The sequence below is a fragment of the Sorex fumeus genome, unplaced genomic scaffold (assembly GCF_029834395.1).
Source record: "Sorex fumeus unplaced genomic scaffold, SorFum_2.1 ptg000094l, whole genome shotgun sequence".
Classification (NCBI taxonomy): Eukaryota; Metazoa; Chordata; class Mammalia; order Eulipotyphla; family Soricidae; genus Sorex; species Sorex fumeus.
In genome coordinates, this window is record NW_026606151.1 from 10,890,391 (window position 1) to 10,909,069 (window position 18,679).

At 46.6% G+C, this 18,679-nt stretch overlaps 1 protein-coding gene across 1 annotated transcript in view; it reads left to right on the forward strand.

Annotated features, from left to right (window-relative positions):
• The window catches only part of RNF144B (ring finger protein 144B), an 86,990-nt gene extending 69,108 nt beyond the window's left edge, over positions 1–17,882 (forward strand). Inside the window, exons 4-7 of the mRNA XM_056132492.1 lie at positions 10,615–10,819; positions 13,436–13,580; positions 15,360–15,449; positions 17,592–17,882. Of these exons, the coding sequence (XP_055988467.1) occupies positions 10,615–10,819; positions 13,436–13,580; positions 15,360–15,449; positions 17,592–17,732 (581 nt within the window). The 3' untranslated portion in view covers positions 17,733–17,882. The remainder of the gene's footprint in view (positions 1–10,614; positions 10,820–13,435; positions 13,581–15,359; positions 15,450–17,591) is intronic.
• Positions 17,883–18,679: the final 797 nt, after the last annotated feature.

Here is an 18,679-nt window from a genome sequence, read left to right on the forward strand (position 1 = left end):
AACACTCTGGGCCAAGCTACGCCCGGTCTGGTAGCAAAATCTGGGGGAATATAAAATAACAAAATAGGAGACTAACACCCAAGAATAGCCAAGATAAGTACCAGGAGGTTCACTCCATGGCTTGGAGGCCAGCTGCACATGCTAGGGGAAAAGGCAGCTCAGGTAGAGAAAGGAGCACCAAATAAAGGGCATTGGGAGGATCCTCCCAGAATGAGAGATGCATGCTAAAAGTAGACTATAGACCGAACATGATTGCCACTCAATGCCTCTTTTGCAAACCACAGCACCCAAAAGGAGAGAGAAAACAAAAGAGAATGCCCCACCACAGGGATGGGGTGGGATGGAGGGGATGCGGGGGGGAGGGATACTGGGAGCATTGGAGGTGGAGAATGGGCACTGGTAGAGGGATGGTACTCAATCACTGTATAACTGAAACCCAAGCACACAAAATTGTAAGTCTACAACTGTACCTCATGGTGTTTCACTAATAAAAATTAAAAAAAAAAATAAAATGACGTTCTTAGGCTATCAAAAAAAAAAAAAGAAAAAAAGCCCTTCCTGACTGCCCATCAGGCTCAAGGGCTGAAACACCACCTAGGGGTACTCCAAAGCCCTTCCTGAGTGCCCATGGGCAAAATACCTCTTAATAAGATGATTTTCTCCTTTCCTCAGTCCAGTAACTCAATCAACATCTTTTAATACTAGTTATTTTTGTATGGACACAGTAAGAGATAACATTGAAGCTTGTAGGGCAGCTCTCCTGGGAAGGTCTTGCCACAGACTCAAACTACAGTGCTCAGGTCAGATGAATCTTTCCTAACCCTAGCAGGGTCCGAATCTAGTTATTACTTTTTGGATCATGACAGCATTTGTCCATGACCAAGCTCTTAACTTATAGTTAAGCATTAGGCACTTTGGCCAGGCCCATGTCCATGCCAGGGTAGAACATAGTTCACCGCTTGCCCTGGGTCCATCCAGTCCCTCATCGGGACCCTGCCTTTGGGGCGCTAGGAAGTAAGGGCATGAGGCTTAGATCAAAGAGAACAGATACTTAGGAGGTAAATATCACTGAGAGTCAATAAACTCCCACATTACAAAAGCATACCATTCACTGTCTTCTTGTGTCCATACAAAAAGGACATTGCTCTGAATAAACTATGCAAAGGACTTAAGGAGAAGAGAAAAACAATATTTATAGTCATTGGAGCACAAAGAAAGAAGTTACAAATAAACACAGAGGGATGGGAGTACTGTGATGGGAGCAACCCAGTAAACCTAAACTACCAGAGTCTATGCAAGGAAGGACAAAACAATGTTATCCTACACCCAGGTAAACAAGAATATACAGAGTGATCTCAGCTGACTGAGAAGCTTGGTGCCTTGGTGGGGAGGTGGTTTCCTTGTGTGAGTCTAAGAGGAGAGCCCCCCTGGAGCTCTCGCTGGGGTTCAGGATTCCTGGACAGAAGTGATGAGTGAACTGAAACCAGATGGGAGGGCCACCTTTGATATAAACCTTCGAGTGAGACTCCCTGCCTGTACACAGGGTATTTGGCCCCTGGAGAGGGTCAGCCAACAAGTTCCATTTTGGTTGCTTCTTTCCACGCTGTGCAAGCTTGCTCTTCTCCCGTCGGTGCCAGTTGCCTGTTTTGGCTGGCGAGGTGTTTGTTCCCTGAGTGGCCTGTGTTCAAAGACCTGCTGGCAAATACACTTGGGGATGGGCAGGCAGGCTTGGATGTGTAGTGTTTGCCAGGTTTTGCATTATAAGTCCTTTTGTAATGGCTGATGTCAAGCAACCAATGGCATGGCAGCGAGTCCCAAGTCAGTCAGAGATGAACTGCAGTCCTGACTTGGAGCTCCTAGGATCCCAATTTGGGACGTGACTACAGTGGTTTTTGCTCCTTTTGCTCCTCTCTCCTCCCCCTTTTAAAATCAAGGCAGTGATTTTTTTTTTCAGTGAATCACCATGAGGTACAGTTACAGACTTACAAACTTTCGAGTTTATGCTTCAGTCATCAATGATCGAGTACCCATCCCTCCACCAGTGCCCATTTTCCAGCACCAATGCTCCCAGCATCCCTCCCACCACCACCCCCCACCCCCGCCACTGTGGCAGGCACATTCCCTTTTACTCTCTCTCCCTCCTTTGGGTCTTGTGGTTTGCAATACAGGTATTAAGCGGCCATCATGTTTGGTCTATAGTCTAGTTTCAGCACACATCTCCCATCCCACCAGGGCTCTCTGAGTAACCTTTACTTGGAGGTCCCTTCTCTATCTGAGCTGCCTCGAGGCAGTGTTTGTTGACAGTGCTGCATGTCATCCTCTTTGGTGTCATTTCAGGATGAGCTTTAACCCCATGTCTGCAAGGACGCTGCTCTCTCCCGTGACATCCTGCACACTCTTGCTGTCAACAGAATCTCTGTCCCAGTAGTGTTCAGAAATAGCTGTTTGTGTGGTTTTTTTTTTTACTCTTTCTTGATTCATTTCTTTCAGTTTCATGTCCGTATGTGTTAACTGCTTTGCACTATGGTTGGGAGGGATGGGTTTTGCTTCCTGATTTGAGACATGATTCATAGGGGGGAACTTGAGAGTGGATACTTGGGGGGGGTGGGAAGCACAAAAGCTTTATGTTTCATAAGCATTTAAACTTTCTGTATATTTAGAATTATTTACCCCTCCCTCTGTTATCTCTCTCTACTCACTGGAAAGAGCATACTCCACTGCTCGGCTACATCCATGCACGGTGCAGTAATTTTTTTACTTTTCTTTCTTTTTGGTTTCGGGGCCACACCTGACAGTCCTTGGGGCCTACTCCCAGCTCTGTGCTTGGGGATGAGTCCTAGCAGTGCTCACATTGGTACCAGGGATCCTACCTGGGTTGGCAGCTTGCCAGGCATCCACCTTAACCTCTGGACTATCTCTCTGGCTCAACATTGAGTTTTCCCTCAGTTGTTCCTATTCCCAGCAGTGTGCAGCAAACCTGGCTGGACCATTGGGTACTTTAGCAGAGCCCTGCAGTGCTTTGTGGGTCCACTGATGTTGGTGTCCTTCCTGGATGCACTGGGTGGGTTGCATGAAATGTGGGGAATAAAACTTGGTTCCTTATGCTTGCCAGGTATGTGCCCCACTCAGATTCTGAGATATCTCTCCAGTCTTGCTTGTGTGGGGTTTTTTTTTGTTTTTACATTATGTTTATTTTGAATATCGCTCCCTTTTCACAAGATTTCTGAGCGCCAAGCCTGCTTTTCATCTTTATAAGCCCAGGGTCTCCTATGATTACCCAAAAGCATGAATTTATTGAATGAACGATAAATAATAGCCAGTTGCCTTATTGTTAGCCTTTTGGAGCAGAGTTTATAGTTTCATTTAAGAAATATTAGAGAAGGGATCACTGAGACAATGATGGCTGGAGGAATCGTTCGAGATGGGAGATGTGTGCTGAAAGATTAAGAACCAAACGTGGTAACATCTCAATATCTGTATTGCAAACCATAGTGCCCCAAAGTAGAGAGAGATTATGGGGGAAATTGTTTACCATAGAGTCAGGGGGAGGATTGCAAGGGGGGAGTATCCTGGGAACATTGGTTGTAGAGAATGTGCACTGGTGGAGGGATGGGTGTTTGTTCATTGTGTGACTGAAACTCAAACATGATAGCTTGTAACTATCTCACAGTGATTCAATAAAAAAGCACTGTAGCTCTGTCCTCCCATTGTTCATAGTTTTGCTCAAGCGGGCACCAGTAACATCTCACAACAAATCGTGAGACTTGGTGTTACTGTGTTTGGCATATCGAATATGTCACAGGGAGCTTGCCAGGCTTTGCTGTGCAGGCGAGATACTCTCGGTAGCTACAGTAAAAAAAATAAATTAATTAGAGTAAAAAAATGAAAAAAGAAATATGAGAGGAGAGGAAGAGAGAGGAGACTCCCATTATATGGAGGAGAAAATATGCACCCCAAGAGGGAATGTGGGTAACTGCAGAATGGGGTATACCTCCTTCACTCTTAGCATCCCAGGAGGCCAGAGAGGAAGACTCAATCATGCATGGCATAAGTTCTCTAGTGAGTAAGTTAGGGGAGAAACACAGGACTAAATTCCAGATGCCACCATAGAGGGTATTAAAAAAAAAAGCAGCATTTGATGGATGATAAAGGAGAAGGGACAGTTGTGGGAAGAAAATAGAGAAGATCAGAGCCTCATGCATGGCAAATAGAGTTATCTGGTCTATCTTACACCTGAAAGAATCTAGACAGCAGATGGACTAAGGTCATGCCTTGCATGCTGCTGACCCCTGTTTGATCCCTGGCACCACATGGTTGCTTGAGCATCACAGGGTGCATCTCTGAAGGACCCCCAGATACTGGCAGCTGTGGTCCTGGTGGCACAGAGACCTCTAGTTATGGCCCGGGGCTCCCCAGCACTGCGGAGCACGTGATATCTGACACATCCTTGGACCTTCCATGCCCCAGTTGGCCTGAACATCCGGGAGTGGCCTCAGATCCTTCCTGAGCACTGCTTGGGAGGAACCGCCACACCAGGAAGAACAGACAAATAGAAATAGAAATAACCCTTGGGGTTGGAGCGATAGCACAGTGGGTAGGGTGTTTGCCCTGCACATGGCTGACCCAGGTTCGATTCCCAGCATCCCATATGGTGCCCCGAGCACCGCCAGGAGTAAATCCTCAGTGCATGAGCCAGGAGGAACCCCTGTACACCACCGGGTGTGACCCCCCCCTCCTAAAAAAAAGAAATAGAAATAACCCTTACCTATGGTTTAAAGAGAGAAAAGAGCGGGGCACAAAATGGGAATTTTATAGACAGAGAAGACGAAATTTGAGTCTGCTTCATTGTTATAATAAAAAAAAAGAAAAAGAAAGAAAATGGTTTTCCAGGGACAGCTTTGTGGCGGAATTAGTGGGTTAGTTGGTGGCTTCTGTGCCGAATGGAAAGTAGTTTTGGAAGCGAGCGTCTCAACATTGTCGTAAGTAGCATTCGCGTCTGTATTGTTTATTCGGTGAGCAATTAGTGGATGCCCCCCCCCCCTTCTCTTTCCTTTGCATTTGTCTCGATGACCAGGGCTGCTCCCTTGGTGGCTGGACTTACACCTGGCACAGTCGAACTGTCCGTGGGGATTGGGAAGCCCACCACAGCGAGCAGGAAGCTCACACATGTTGTGAAGCTCACACACGTGTAGCTCACACATGCTCACACATGGCTGGACTCACACATGGCTCAGTCGCTCTGTCTGTGGGGGGGTTGGGAAGCCCACCACAATGGTGGTGGAGCAAGCAGTGCACTTGGCTTTATGCGGTGGTGCTGGGCCAGACCTCAGCCCTGCAAATTGCTTGCAGCTCTCACTGAGCTTGCCTTGTGCCTGGCTTGGCTTTATTTATTTATTTATTATTTATTATTTATTTATTTATTTATTTTGCTGTTTGGATCACACCCAGTGATGCATAGGGGTTACTCCTGGCTCTGCTCTCATGAATCACTTCTAGTGGTGCTTGGGGAACCATATGGGATGCTGGGAATCGAACCTGGGTTGACCACATGCAAGGCAAATGCCCTCCCCCCGCCCGTGCTATGGCCCCAGCCCCTTGGCTTGATTTATAATTCAGATTTAGCAATTAGTCACTCATTGCTTCTTCCCTCAAGGCAGGGCCACTGTTGTCATGTTTCTTAGATGGAAATGCTAAAGCATATTTCTATGTGGACTTTTTTTTTTCAATATGATTCATGGGGTTCAAGCAATACTTCTTGCCTTGTATGCGGACAACCTGGATTCGATCCCAGGATCCCATAAGGTCCCCTGAGCCCTGCCAGGAGTGATTCCTCACTGCAGAGCCAGAGTAAGCCCTGAGCACAGCTGGGTGTAGTAAAAAACAAAGCAAAAAAATGTTTTCTTTTAATAAAAAAAAAAAAGTAGGGGCTAGAGCTATAGCACAGCGGGTAGGGCATTTGCCTTGCACGAGGCTGACCCAGGTTGAATTCCGAGCATCCCATATGGTCCCCTGAGCACCTCCAGGAGTGATTCCTGAGTGCAGAGCCAGGAGTAACCCCTGTGCATTGCCAGGTGTGACCCAAAAAGGAAAAAAAAAGTAAAAACAAAGCCTATCCCTGTTCTTCTCTCTGTTAGTTTTGACTTAGCGAAATATCTTAGAACACTTTCCATAGGCTCACACTGATTTCTCTTCGTTTTATGTGAGGATGTGGGGCACATCCTACAGTGCTCAGGGATTATTTCAGGCTCTGCGTTCATCAGAAGTGACCCTTTGTGGTGCTTGGGGACCTTGAGTGAGGGGAGGACCAAAGTAGGGTTGGCTGTGTGCCAGGCAAGTGCCTTAACCCTTGTACTATCTCTCTGGACTTTTCATCTTTCTGGTTCTGGTGCCACACCCAGAAATGTTCAGGGTTTTACACCTGACTCCTGCGCTCAGGGTTTGCTCCTAGCAGTGCTCAGGAAGTTATATATAGTACCAGGGATTGACCTGGGATTGGCTGCATGCAAAGCAAGTGCCTTAAACCCTGTAGTATCTCTCTACACCCTACCTTACTTTTTTTTTTTTAATTTTTATTAGTGAAACACCATGAGGTACAGTTGTAGACTTACAAATTTTTGTGCTTGGATTTCTATTATACAATGATCAAATACCCATCCCTCCACCAGTGCCCATTTTCCACCACCATGGATCCCAGTATCCCTCCCACCCTGGACTTCCTTTTTTTTTTTTCCTTTATTTTATTTTATTTTATTTTTTTTTAAAGTTGTAGATTTACAATTTTTTTGTGCTTTGGTTTCAATTATACAATGATCAGATACCCATCCCTCCACCAGTGCCTACCTTACTTTTTAATTTTTAATATTTATTTGGTGTTCGGGCCACACCTGTGTTCCTCAGGGCTTACTCCTGGCTCTGTGCACAGGGATCACTGCTGGAAGAGATTGGGGGAAAACACATGGGTGTCAGGGAGCAAACCTGGGTTGACCATGTGCGAGGCCAATAACCTCCCCACCATAGTATCTCTCTGGCCCCACCTCCCTCCTTTTTCTTTTTCTTTTTTGCTTTTTGGGTCACACCTGGCGATGCACAGGTGTTACTCCTGGCTCATGCACTCAGGAATTACTCCTGGCAGCGCTCCGGGGACCACAAAGGATGCTAGGAATCGAACCCGGATCAGCCGCGTGGAAGGCAAATGCCCTACCCGCTGTGCTATCGCTCCAGCCCCACCCTTTTTAAAAGCTACATAAGTGATCAGTCAAAAGATATGATATCTTGTCCATTCATCTACACAGTAACAAATATAATCTGATGTGCTGTTTTCTGCAGGATAATGCCTGTGGTGTATATTTTATTTCTGTACTCACAGATGGATTGCTGCAATCATTGACTTGGAAAAGATCTTAAGGTCACCCGGACATGATTATAAAGAGGATTACATCTTTATAAAGTCTCTGCCCCTTAGGAGGGCAGTCCTAGTTTGAAGAGGCTATTTTGCTAACAATTACGAGGATGAGTTTTTTCCGTGAAGGTGTTTTCCTTCACCGAAAAAACAGGACCTGTGTTCAATCAGGAACACAGGTCCTGATTGAAACCAGCTTCAACAGCAGGGCCTGGTCCCCACCCCCAGCAGCTCCACGAGCAGGCAGGGTGACAAGGTTCGGTTGATTTAGGCCAATTTTCTGACTCAGCTTTCCTTCAGATTGCTAAAATTGGTGCTCTGGCCCAAGCCACCTCGCATCACTTGGGTGTATGCAGAGCCTGAGTCAGGGTTATTCTTTCCCAGAGAAGCCCATCCTTTGGTGGCTTGGCAACTTCCCCCGGCTCAGTTAACAGAGCGAGGCCCTTTCTGTGTTGCAGGGTGGAGGGTGGACCGCTGTGCCTGTAGGCAGAAAGGGAATCTGAGAAACGCCCCAGAGTTCCCAGCCTGCACCTGTCTACCGGGAAAGATTGGGCAGGATCAGGTTCTTTTGGAGATGTAGTGCTGGACTCTCTCTCTGCCGCCCAGAGGGCCTTCTTTCTCTTCTTTCTTGACCGTCAAACTTTTCAATGGCCATGACTTAGAATGGAGTTTAAGTAGACATTTGACATTTGACACAGGAGCACCAAACTCTGAGTTACGCACTAACTTTGGTTTCTTGGTACTTATTTTTTATGATGCAGTGCTAAAAGTTTGGAGGGAAATCTAAAGGACAGGAAGAGAAAATGGCCAAGGCTTCAAAATCTAACACGTCACTGTCTCTTTGACTTTCTTCTTCTTTTTTTTTTTTCTTTTTGGTCCAAAACCTGGTAGCTACCCGTGATGTATTCAATATGCCAAACACAGTAACAAGTCTCACAATGGAGACGTTATTGGGCCCGCTCGAGCAAATCGATGAACAATGGGAGGACAGTGCTACAGTACTTTTGGGTCACACCTGGCAATGCACAGTGGTTGCCTGGCTTTGCATTCAGGAATTACACATGGTGGTTCTCGGGGACCGAGATGGGATGCTGGGAATTGAACCCCGGTCGGTCGCATGAAAGGTAAACGCCCTACCCACTGTACTATCACTCCAGCCCTTCTCTTTGACTTTCTAACAAGCCTGTTGCAAAGGTTTTGGGTATCTTTGAACATCCTTTCCCCTTCCTGATTATGTCGGGTCCATCCGTCTCTGCCCCCATCTTCCCAGATTATTAGATTAGATAAAACTGTATGTGTATGGGTACCATTTATAAAATGCAAACTTGTAAGAAGCATAGATTGAGTTTCTGAATTTTACAGGTGAGACATTCATGGCGACAGTGTTTACTGGAACATTTCAGATATTTCCCCTGATATTAACTTTGTAAAATTAATTTTAAAATTAAATTTATATTTAATACCTTCATTTCCTTTTTTGCACCACCCTTTGAATTTGTTTGCCTCCTTTAGGGAAATTTCCAAGAATCACAAGCCTTAGGAAATTTTAAACTAAAACATCATCAGTTCAAATTTTGCAAAATAGTTGAGACAAAGAACTACTCTATCCCTCAAGTATTATAATTCTTTTTCACACGATCTGTTATCTTAAATATTTTGATATAGAACAAGTATACGGGGTCTGTTGCTTAATAGAAAATGTAAAATCAGCTAAATTTGTAGATAATTTATAATATATATCACCCCCAAAACATCTTTCTTTAGTGATGCATGGATATTCTTTTTTTTTAATTTTTAAAATTGAATCATAGTGATATGCACATTTACAACGTTGTTTATGATTGGGTTTCAAGTTATAAATGTTCCAACACCTGTCTGTTCACCAGTGTTCATTTCCCACCACCAAGATTCCCAGTTTCCCTCCCACCCTCCTCTCCCCTGCCTGCTACTATGGCAGATACTGAACACAGATACTGAAAAGTTATCAGGTATATCCCTTCACCTACTTTCAACACTCAGTTCCTGTCCAAAACGATCATTTCCAACTTTTGTCGTGCTGGTCCCTTCTCTAACATAGATATTCTTTATGTGATCTGATTAATGATCATTTTATGATCTGTGAAAGTTTCTACCTTTGATTTTACAGCATGGGCCTTTTTTTATATTGTCACAACTTAATATATTGGTAGGGCAACTGGACATCCAGATTTACAGCGAATCTGACTTACTGGTTAAGCCTGTTGGGTCCCAAACGATTTGATTCTTCTTTGTTCTTTAACTTCCCTCTAAACGGAAAACCTGTATTGCTTCTTCTTTAGTACCTAGAAGGATGAAATATTTTGTGGAATTTCTTTTGCATTGATAAGTTTTTTATATCACACTTTACATATCATATTCCCCCAAGTAGTGATAACAGTTACTTCAGATTTTTGCCGGTTTTGATTGCTGGGAAATATCCCCAAATGGTTGTACATTTTGATTGGGAAGAATACCCCTTATATTGCACATGGGCAATAAAGACCCAAACCACCGGCACCTACTTTGAGAAATGTGACAGAGTGGAGAGACCTTGTCTGTTTAGATACACTATGAGAAACTGTAGTAGCAACTCTTCCTCTCATTGGAACAAACCTCCCATAAAAGTGATCAGCATTCTTTTATATTGCACAAATGAGTGCAGTCATTCTATGTCTGTCCCTCTCTTTCTGACTCATTTCACTTAGCATGATGCTCTCCATGACCATCCATTTCTAAGCAAATTTCATAACTTCATCTATTGCAAACCACAATGCCCCAAAGAAGAGAGAGGGTATGGGTGAAATTTTCTGCCATAGAGGTAGGGGGTGGGCTGGGAGTGGGTGGGGGGGATACTGGGGACATTGGTGGTGGAAAATGTACACTGGTGGAGGGATGGGTGTTTGATCATTGTATGACTGAAACTCAAACATGAAAGCTTTGTAACTGTATCTCACGGCGATTCAGTTGAAAAAAATAAGTAATCAGTGTGTGATTCATGGATTCTCAGATCTCAGGAGGGCTGGTCTCCTTCTAAATCCCTACCAGATTGGTATAAGTTGGTGGAAATCCTTGGACAATGGCAGACACTGGCTCCAAGATATTGTTTACTTCTTAGAGAAGGGAATGAATGAAGGGAGGGGAAACCGCACGTGTGAATGATGGGTACACATTGACTCTATTCTTTGTCCATGCTTTAGAAGTTCATCTGGACCCTTGCCGAACCTGGTGCCCTGTGGCAGACTGTCAGACCGTGTGCCCTGTTGCCCCAAGTGACCCTGGGCAGCCGGTGCTGGTGGAATGCCCTTCATGCCACCTGAAATTCTGCTCCTGTTGCAAGGAGGCCTGGCATGCGGATGTCTCCTGTAGAGATAGCCAGCCCTTCGCCCTGCCCACGGAGCACGGGTAAGAAAGGAAACTTGGCTTCCCTTAAAAACCCAACTGTGTTGCTTAGAGATGAATGTGTCTTGTGAAGGGGTTCAGGGATGGATGCGTGCCCTGTACAGCTTCCCCAAGAAACCTCTCAGAGTTGGCAAATTCGTAGAGAACCACCAAATAAACACTACTAAAGGGATTTATGGGGGTTGTTTGGTTTTGGGGTTGGGACATACCCAGTGATGCTCAGGGCTTACTCCTGGCTCTGTACTTATAAATTACTCTTGCTCGTGTTCTGGGGACCACATCGAATTGAATCTGCATCAGCTACATGCCAGGAAAATGCCCTACCCACTGTACTATTTCTCCAGCCCCTATTAAAGGAAATTGACAGTGCTAGTGAGATAGTGTAATGGGTAGGATAGGTGCTTGCCTTTCATGTGGCTGACCCAAATTTGATTCCCAGCACCCCATATGGTCCCCTGAGCATTACCAGGAGTGATCCCTGAATGCATAGCCAGAAGTAAGCCCTGAGCACCAGATGGCCCCATAAAAGAGAAACAAAAATGAATTTTACTAAAAATAAAGGGGGGGGGGATTTTACTACTGAAGTTAGCATGTAAAGGAACTTTGGTTTCCCAGATAAGAACTAGTTTGATTCTTCTAGGAAGCCCTGGTTTATCCACGGCTTAGGTCGCTGACACTATTGATTATCCTCATTCTTCCTGTTTGCTAAGTGGTGGCATGGAAATAATTTTCTTACCTGACAAAGGGCTGGAGTGGTAGCACAGCGGGTAGGGCATTTGCCTTGCATGTGGTCAACCCAGGTTCAATTCCTCCATCCCTCTTGGAGAACCCGGCAAGCTACCAAGAGTATCCCGACCACACAGCAGAGCCTTGGCAAGCTCCCTGTTGTATATTCAATATGCCAAACACAGTAACACCAATTTTCACAATGGAGATGTTACTGGTGTCCGCAAATCATTGAACAATGGGAGGATAGTACTGCAGTGCTACCTGACAAAATGGGAAAGTGCCAACCACTCTGGAGAACACCACCCTAGAAAGAACAGGCCCCCCAGTAGAGTATAATGTTCTAGCATGTTCTAGCATTTTCTAGAGCATACATGCTAATATGTTCTAGCATTCTCAGGAACTCAGAGAACTTGCCTCTTCTATTCTGAACAAGATTGAAGGTGTTCTGGGCTAAGAGTCTGTGCCATCTCTCCCTCATCTCTGGAAAGGTCTGCAGCAGTGGGAGACTCATCAGAGGGAGAGACCTCAGTGGGGAGTCTGTGCTTTGCTTGGGGCCAAGGCTGCTTTGCAGCAGCAGGACCAGAAACCAGGATGCGGGGACTAGTTGGCTTCATTCCCCAGTGCCGACTGTGTATGTGGAGCCTTTCTTCAGTGCTCCCTGGCCAGGAGACAGTGCCTCAATCTCACACTGAACCTATCAAGAGAGAAAAAAAAGATTTCATGGACCTTCTCAGAGCCTCTGCCTGGGATCCTCAGAAAATGCCCTAACCCCAGAGAAGGACAAATTTCGACATTGTCACTTGGCATCCTTGTGACCTCCTCCAAGTCACACCACTCGCAATCTGCTTCCCTAGCTGGAAAGAGGGGGATAAAAAGAGGAAATTAAAATAATAATGTTCTCACTGCTGGTCAAAGTGATGGATCACATTTGATCATAGATTTGACAACACTCTGTGACTCATTACCCCTGTATGTTGGACAGGGGTCTGGATGAAGAATCACTTAAGTGGAATCCCGGGGCATGACTTCCGCCTTCCACGTACCCTAATTCCTTTCTATTTTTCTCCCTGTGCCCCATAGGTTGGATGCCAGGATAGTATTGCTTCTCTGTCCAGAGCAGATTTTTTCAATTATATTAAGAATTTTCCTTCCCTCCCTTCCTCCCTTCCTTCCTTCCTTCCTTCCTTCCTTCCTTCCTTCCTTCCTTCCTTCCTTCCTTTCTTCCTTTCTTCCTTTCTTCCTTTCTTTTTGCGATCACACCAGGCAATACACAGGGGTTCCTCCTGGCTCTGCACTCAGGAATTACTCCTGGCGGTACTCAGGGGACCATATGGGATGCTGGGAATTGAACCCGGGTCAGCTGCATACAAGACAAATGCCCTACCCACTGAACTATTGCTCCAGCCCCAAAGTATTGATTCTGATGAACTAGATACTGAAGCCCCCACTGCACCCCTGAGCTACCTTTTTCTGCTCCGTGGTAGACTTTTACTTTCTTTTTATTCATTTGGTACGTGCTTGGGGAATGAAAGGTTAACTTAGAAATAGAAGAATCAAACATGGAAAGTGTCGTCCTGCGACACATGACAAAGCAGAACTGAGCGAAGATCCTCTCTTGTTGGGAGTGACTTGAACATCTAGTTATCCCCCTGTTTCCTGTTTTTGCACCCACCCTTTTCCTGAGAAGGGAATCAGGTACCATGAGGACTTGCACACGGCATTCCCCTCAGGAGCCCTGGGAAATCAGTTGCGAACCATCTTGTTGAGTCAAATGGGTCACTCATTACTGAACTCACCTTATAGCTGAACTCTGCTCCTGGTACTGTGTTCCTGGGGATCTGGGCAGCATGGACCTGCCCCCTGATAATTTCTCCTCTGCTTGGTTTCTAGGGCACTTTTTGGGACAGATGTCGAAGCCCCCATTAAGCAGTGCCCAGTGTGCCGGGTTTACATCGAGCGCAATGAAGGGTGTGCCCAGATGATGTGCAAGAACTGCAAGCACACCTTCTGCTGGTACTGTCTCCAGAACCTGGATGTAAGTTCCCCCCTGGGAGGAGTCTTCTTCTCCGCGCTGTCTCTGGCCCAGGATAACTGAGCCTGCCTAGGTCCTCCCAAACAGGGCAAAAACTTGCTTTTTCTTTTTTATTTTATTTTATTGTGATAGCACAGCGGGTAGTGTGTTTGCCTTACATGCGGCCCATGCGGCCGACCCGAGTTCGATTCTTCTGTCCCTCTCGGAGAGCCCAGCAAGCTACCGAGAGTATCTCGCCCATACGGCTAAGCCTGGCAATCTACCTGTGACATATTCCATATGCCAAACACAGTAACAACAAGTCTCACGATGGAGATGTTACTGGGCCCGCTCGAACAAATCAATGAACAACGGGAGGACAGTGCTACAGTGCTATTTAAAAAAAAATTTTTTTTTTGCTTTTTGGGTCACACCCAGCAATGCACAGGGGTTACTCCTGGCTCATGCACTCAGGAATTACTCCTGGCGGTGCTCAGGGGACCATATGGGATGCTGGGAATTGAACCCGGGTTGGACACGTCCAAGGCAAATGCCTTACCCGCTGTGCTATCACTGAGCCCTTTTGAAATATGTTTTAATGAATCACCATGACATAGTTACAGACTTACAAACTTTTGTAATTCCATTTCAGTCATATATTGATCGAGTACCCATCCCTCCACCAGTGCCCATTCTCACCACCAATGTTCCCAGTAACCCTCCCACCACCCAGTAACCCTCCCACCTAATCCCCCACCCACCTACCCCCTACCCCGCCTCTGTGGCAGAGACATTCCCTTTTACTCGCTCTCTCTCTCTCTCTCTTTTCGGATGTTATGATTTGCAATACAGGTAGAAAACTCGCTTTTTTTCCCAAAAAAAAATCGAGTCCATGGTTTACAAGACTCTCTATTTTAGGAATACAGTTTCATACCTCTCCAAGGGACAGGCTCTAAAACCACATCCACCTAAACTGACCACTGTAAAATGATTACTATGACTACTATTATAGATATCCATAAAACATCACTCTGCTTCTCTGAGCTGTCCCCCACATTTTAAACCCAAGTTCTCCAGGGCCAGAACTTGTACCGCGGGGAGGGCATTGGCCTTGCACGTGGCCAACCTGCGTTCAGTCCTCTGCACCCCACATGGTTCCCTGAGCACCGCCGGGAGTGATCCCCGAGCACAGAGCCAGGGAGAAACTGAGCATTGCTGGCTGTGGCCCCCAACCCAGAAATAAAATAAAATAAGATAAAGCTTTCCTGAGGTTAGATAGAGAGCTCAATCGGCTGAATATATGTAAAGCATGTATGAGGGGGGCCCAGAATCTGGCCCCCAGCATATTTGGTTTCTCATCTCAGAATTGTTTGGGCTATTCAGTCAATGGAGGCTGGGCTATACTCGTTTTGAAATTGTTCCATACATATTTTGTAATTGTTTGTTTTGCTGGGGCCAGAGCAGAGCAGGTCACTGCCGCCCTCAGGGCCCTTTCATTCCACCTCATGCCTCTCCCAGTGCTGCCTGCCCGGTGAATACAGTGAATATAATCCATCTGGTCACTCATCTTTTTTTAGACTCAACCAAGAGTCTTGTTGATCTTTTCTTGGCCTCCGTGACTTTAAAAATCTACTGAGATATATTCTAAACTTTGCAAGATTGAAATTTCTAGAGACAGGCACTGATATCACCGAATGTTATTGACACCTTCGCTTCCACTCAGCTGCCCTGCTGGCCATTAGGTGAGTAGCCCACTGACACTTCAAAACCATATGTTGATGGAAACTTCTCTTTGTTTTTCAGAATGACATTTTCCTTCGACATTATGACAAAGGGCCATGTAGGAATAAGCTGGGCCACTCCAGGGCGTCGGTGATGTGGAACCGAGCACAGGTAGGTAGCACTGTAGTACTGTCCTCCCGTTATTTACCGATTTGCTCGAGCGGGCACCAGTAACATCTCCATTGTGAGACTTGTTGTTTCTGTTTTTGGCATATCAAATACGCCACGGGGAGCTTGCCTGGCTCTGCCATGCGGGCGGGTTATTCTGGGCAGCTTGCTAGGCTCTCTGGGAGGGATGGAGGAAGAAGGTATCCTGACTAAAAAGTAGCGGGCACCAAAGCAGACAGAACTAGGAGTGCTTGGAAAACCTCCAGACCACCCTTCCCTGGCCATTCCCTCCATCCCTCCTTCCTCCATCCCTCACACCCTGAGTGAGGGGTTCTGGAAAGTCATGAAATAGTGGTCAGAAATGAACATGTGGACACAACCCATCACCTGGCTGGTCAGTGCTGGCTTGCAGAATCCCAAAGTAGCTGGTAATCTTCAGTAGAAAGGAAGGCAGAGGAAGGAAATGTCAGACCAGGGGACCAGATAGTCTGAGGTGAAGGCACTTGCCTTGCACACAGCTGACCTCGGTTAGGTACCTGGTACCACAGGTGATTCCCCTGAGCACTGTCAGGAATGACACCTGAGCATCACTGGTGGGAAAAAAAGAAGAAGAAACCAGGAAAAAAAAATCAGCAGAATGACTTTTTGAAAGCCACTCAGGCATACTTGCTCTAAAATGCAGACTTCTCACATTCCCAGGCCCCTGCTGGGACCAGGTCCTTCTGCCCAGGCCATCGTGTGTTTATGTAGCAGGTTCAAAGGCAGCCCTGGTTTATTTTTAATAGTGTTTTATATTTCATAAAGGCCACGTTCCTTTGTAGGGACTGAGCAATCAGGGCCTCATAATCATGATAAATATCCTTATGAGACTGGTGAGAGCTCGTGGATAGACGAGGGAGAGCCAACTCCTGCAGTGTGAGATTAGCCCGAGCTTTGTACTCAGAGCCTGAGTGAGCCCTGGACATGACAGTCTCAGCTGTGATTTAGTTCTTGGAGACTGCTTGGTTTATATTCAGTTCAGACCCTTGCTGGGCACTGGCTAGCAAAAAGGCCCTGGGACCAGAGTGGTAGTACAGTGGTTACGATGGTTACCTGGTCCATGGTTCCATCCCTGGCATCCCATTTGGTACCCGAGCCTGCTAGGAGTGATCCCTAAGTGCAGAGGTTGGAAGAAGTCCTGAGTACTTCCAGGTGTGGCCCCCAAACAAAATAAAACAAAACAAAACAAAAAAAACAACAGCAACAACAACAAAAAGAAAGCATAGTTGTCATTACAGCTCTTTTATGTGCCTGAGAGGATTCCCAGGGCAGAACACCACAGGTGGTGGCTGAAACAGCGGAGATTTATTTCTCACAGTCCCAGGCAGTCCCAAGGTGAGGGTGGCAGCATGGCAGGGTTCTGGCGAGGGCTCGTCCCCTGAATTACAGGTGGCCGTCTTCTCAGTGTGTGTGCTGGGGTGGGAGAAAGAGTCACGAAGGGAAGCCAGCTCTCTGGCGTCTGGTGAAACAGCACCAACAGGCCAGGGTGCTCGCTCAAAGGGCTGGAGCACATGCCTGGCATGAATGAGGCCCCAATTCCATCCCCTCCCATCTGATCTTCTTGCCTGAACACAGCCAGCTATGGCCCTGATGGGCCCATGGATTGAATTGCAGGGTTCAACATCCCTGGGCATGGCCTCTGGAGTCTCTGATCAATGCACTGTATTGATTTACTGGAGCGGACACTGGTAACATCTCCATTGTGAGACTTGTTACTGTTTTTGGCAAATCGAATACACCACGGGGAGCTTGCCAGGCTCTGCTCCGCATGTGGGATACTCTTGGTAGCTTACTGAGCTCTCTGAGAGGGACAGAGGAATCGAACCCAGGTCGGCCGCGTGCAAGGCAAACGCCCTACACTCTGTGCTATGGTTCCAGTCCATCAATACTTGGGAGAATCCTCCACCCCAAAACAAGAGAACCAACCAGAACATCCAGGCTCGAATCCCATCCTGAGGGCTTCGCCATTGTTGCCCAGTTACCTTCCAGGGCTGCCCTTGATCTTATCTTGGGGACTAAGGTTTCTGCATGGGAGTCTCAGGATGGCCCATGCAGGGCTGAAGCAAACAGACCAAAGCTGAATGTCCTTCTCTTCTCAATTTCCAGGTGGTGGGGATTCTGGTAGGATTGGGCATCATTGCCCTGGTGACTTCGCCCTTGCTGCTCCTGGCTTCCCCGTGTATCATTTGCTGCGTCTGCAAGTCCTGTCGAAGCAAGAAGAAAAATCACGACCCACCCACCACCTAAAACATCCACGTTCCCGTCCACGCGCCACGCATGTCTGGGTTGTCATGTGAGACTACACCGCCACGAAGCTCCCCCTTGGCGAACTTGTTTCCTTCCTCCCGGCCAAACTTTGCAAGTGCCTGTGTCCAGACTTTGAACTTGCCTGCCCACCTTCAGTACCAGACAAAGCCGTCTGATCCCCGTGGACAGAGCCCCAAGTTCTGCAGGCCAGGCCACAGCTATGGAACATTGCTAGAGAGCTTCGTGGTTGCTGGGGAGGAGCAAATCCATTTTCACTTCTTTGTTCAAAGGATCTGCCTGGACGGTTCAACTTCCGGTCAAAGGGAAGGGACTGAGGGAGCCTTCATCAGAATAAATAAGTCACCACGGTTGGTGACATACAATACAGTAGCTGAGACGCAAGAGTCTGTTCTGTTGAGTTGAGCCCCATGAGAAACTTATGGGGGAGGGAAGTGTCCACCTGGGACCGTAAGTCTAAGACTATTCCTAGGGAAATTCTAAGATCTCTGGAGCAGGTGGCTGGAGGGCCTCCACTGGCTTCTGAATGTGCCTCCCCTTCCCAAACTCCCCTTCGAGACATGACAGAAATGGTCCATTTCTCCTTGTGTGATCTCAGCTTCAAGCAGGAAGACCTGCTGGACAGGGGAAGTTGTCCCATCCCACTGAAAGGTGGCAGCGTGTAAAACAAGACAGTCTCTTGTAATATCTCACCCTTGACTAGTGTCGCTTTCAGAAGCGATCGACTCTTATAACCAGTGGGTATGGTCTACAAGGTTATTTTCTATCAAATCTAGGTAGTACGGCCGAGGTTCAAAACCTTCTTCTTAGATACCTAGAGCTGTGTTCCTGCAGCTGAAAACTTTAGAGCTGGACCTTACTGTCCACACTTGGCGTGAATATTAAAATCCACATGTATATCTAGGATCTATATAACTTGTGACCTACCT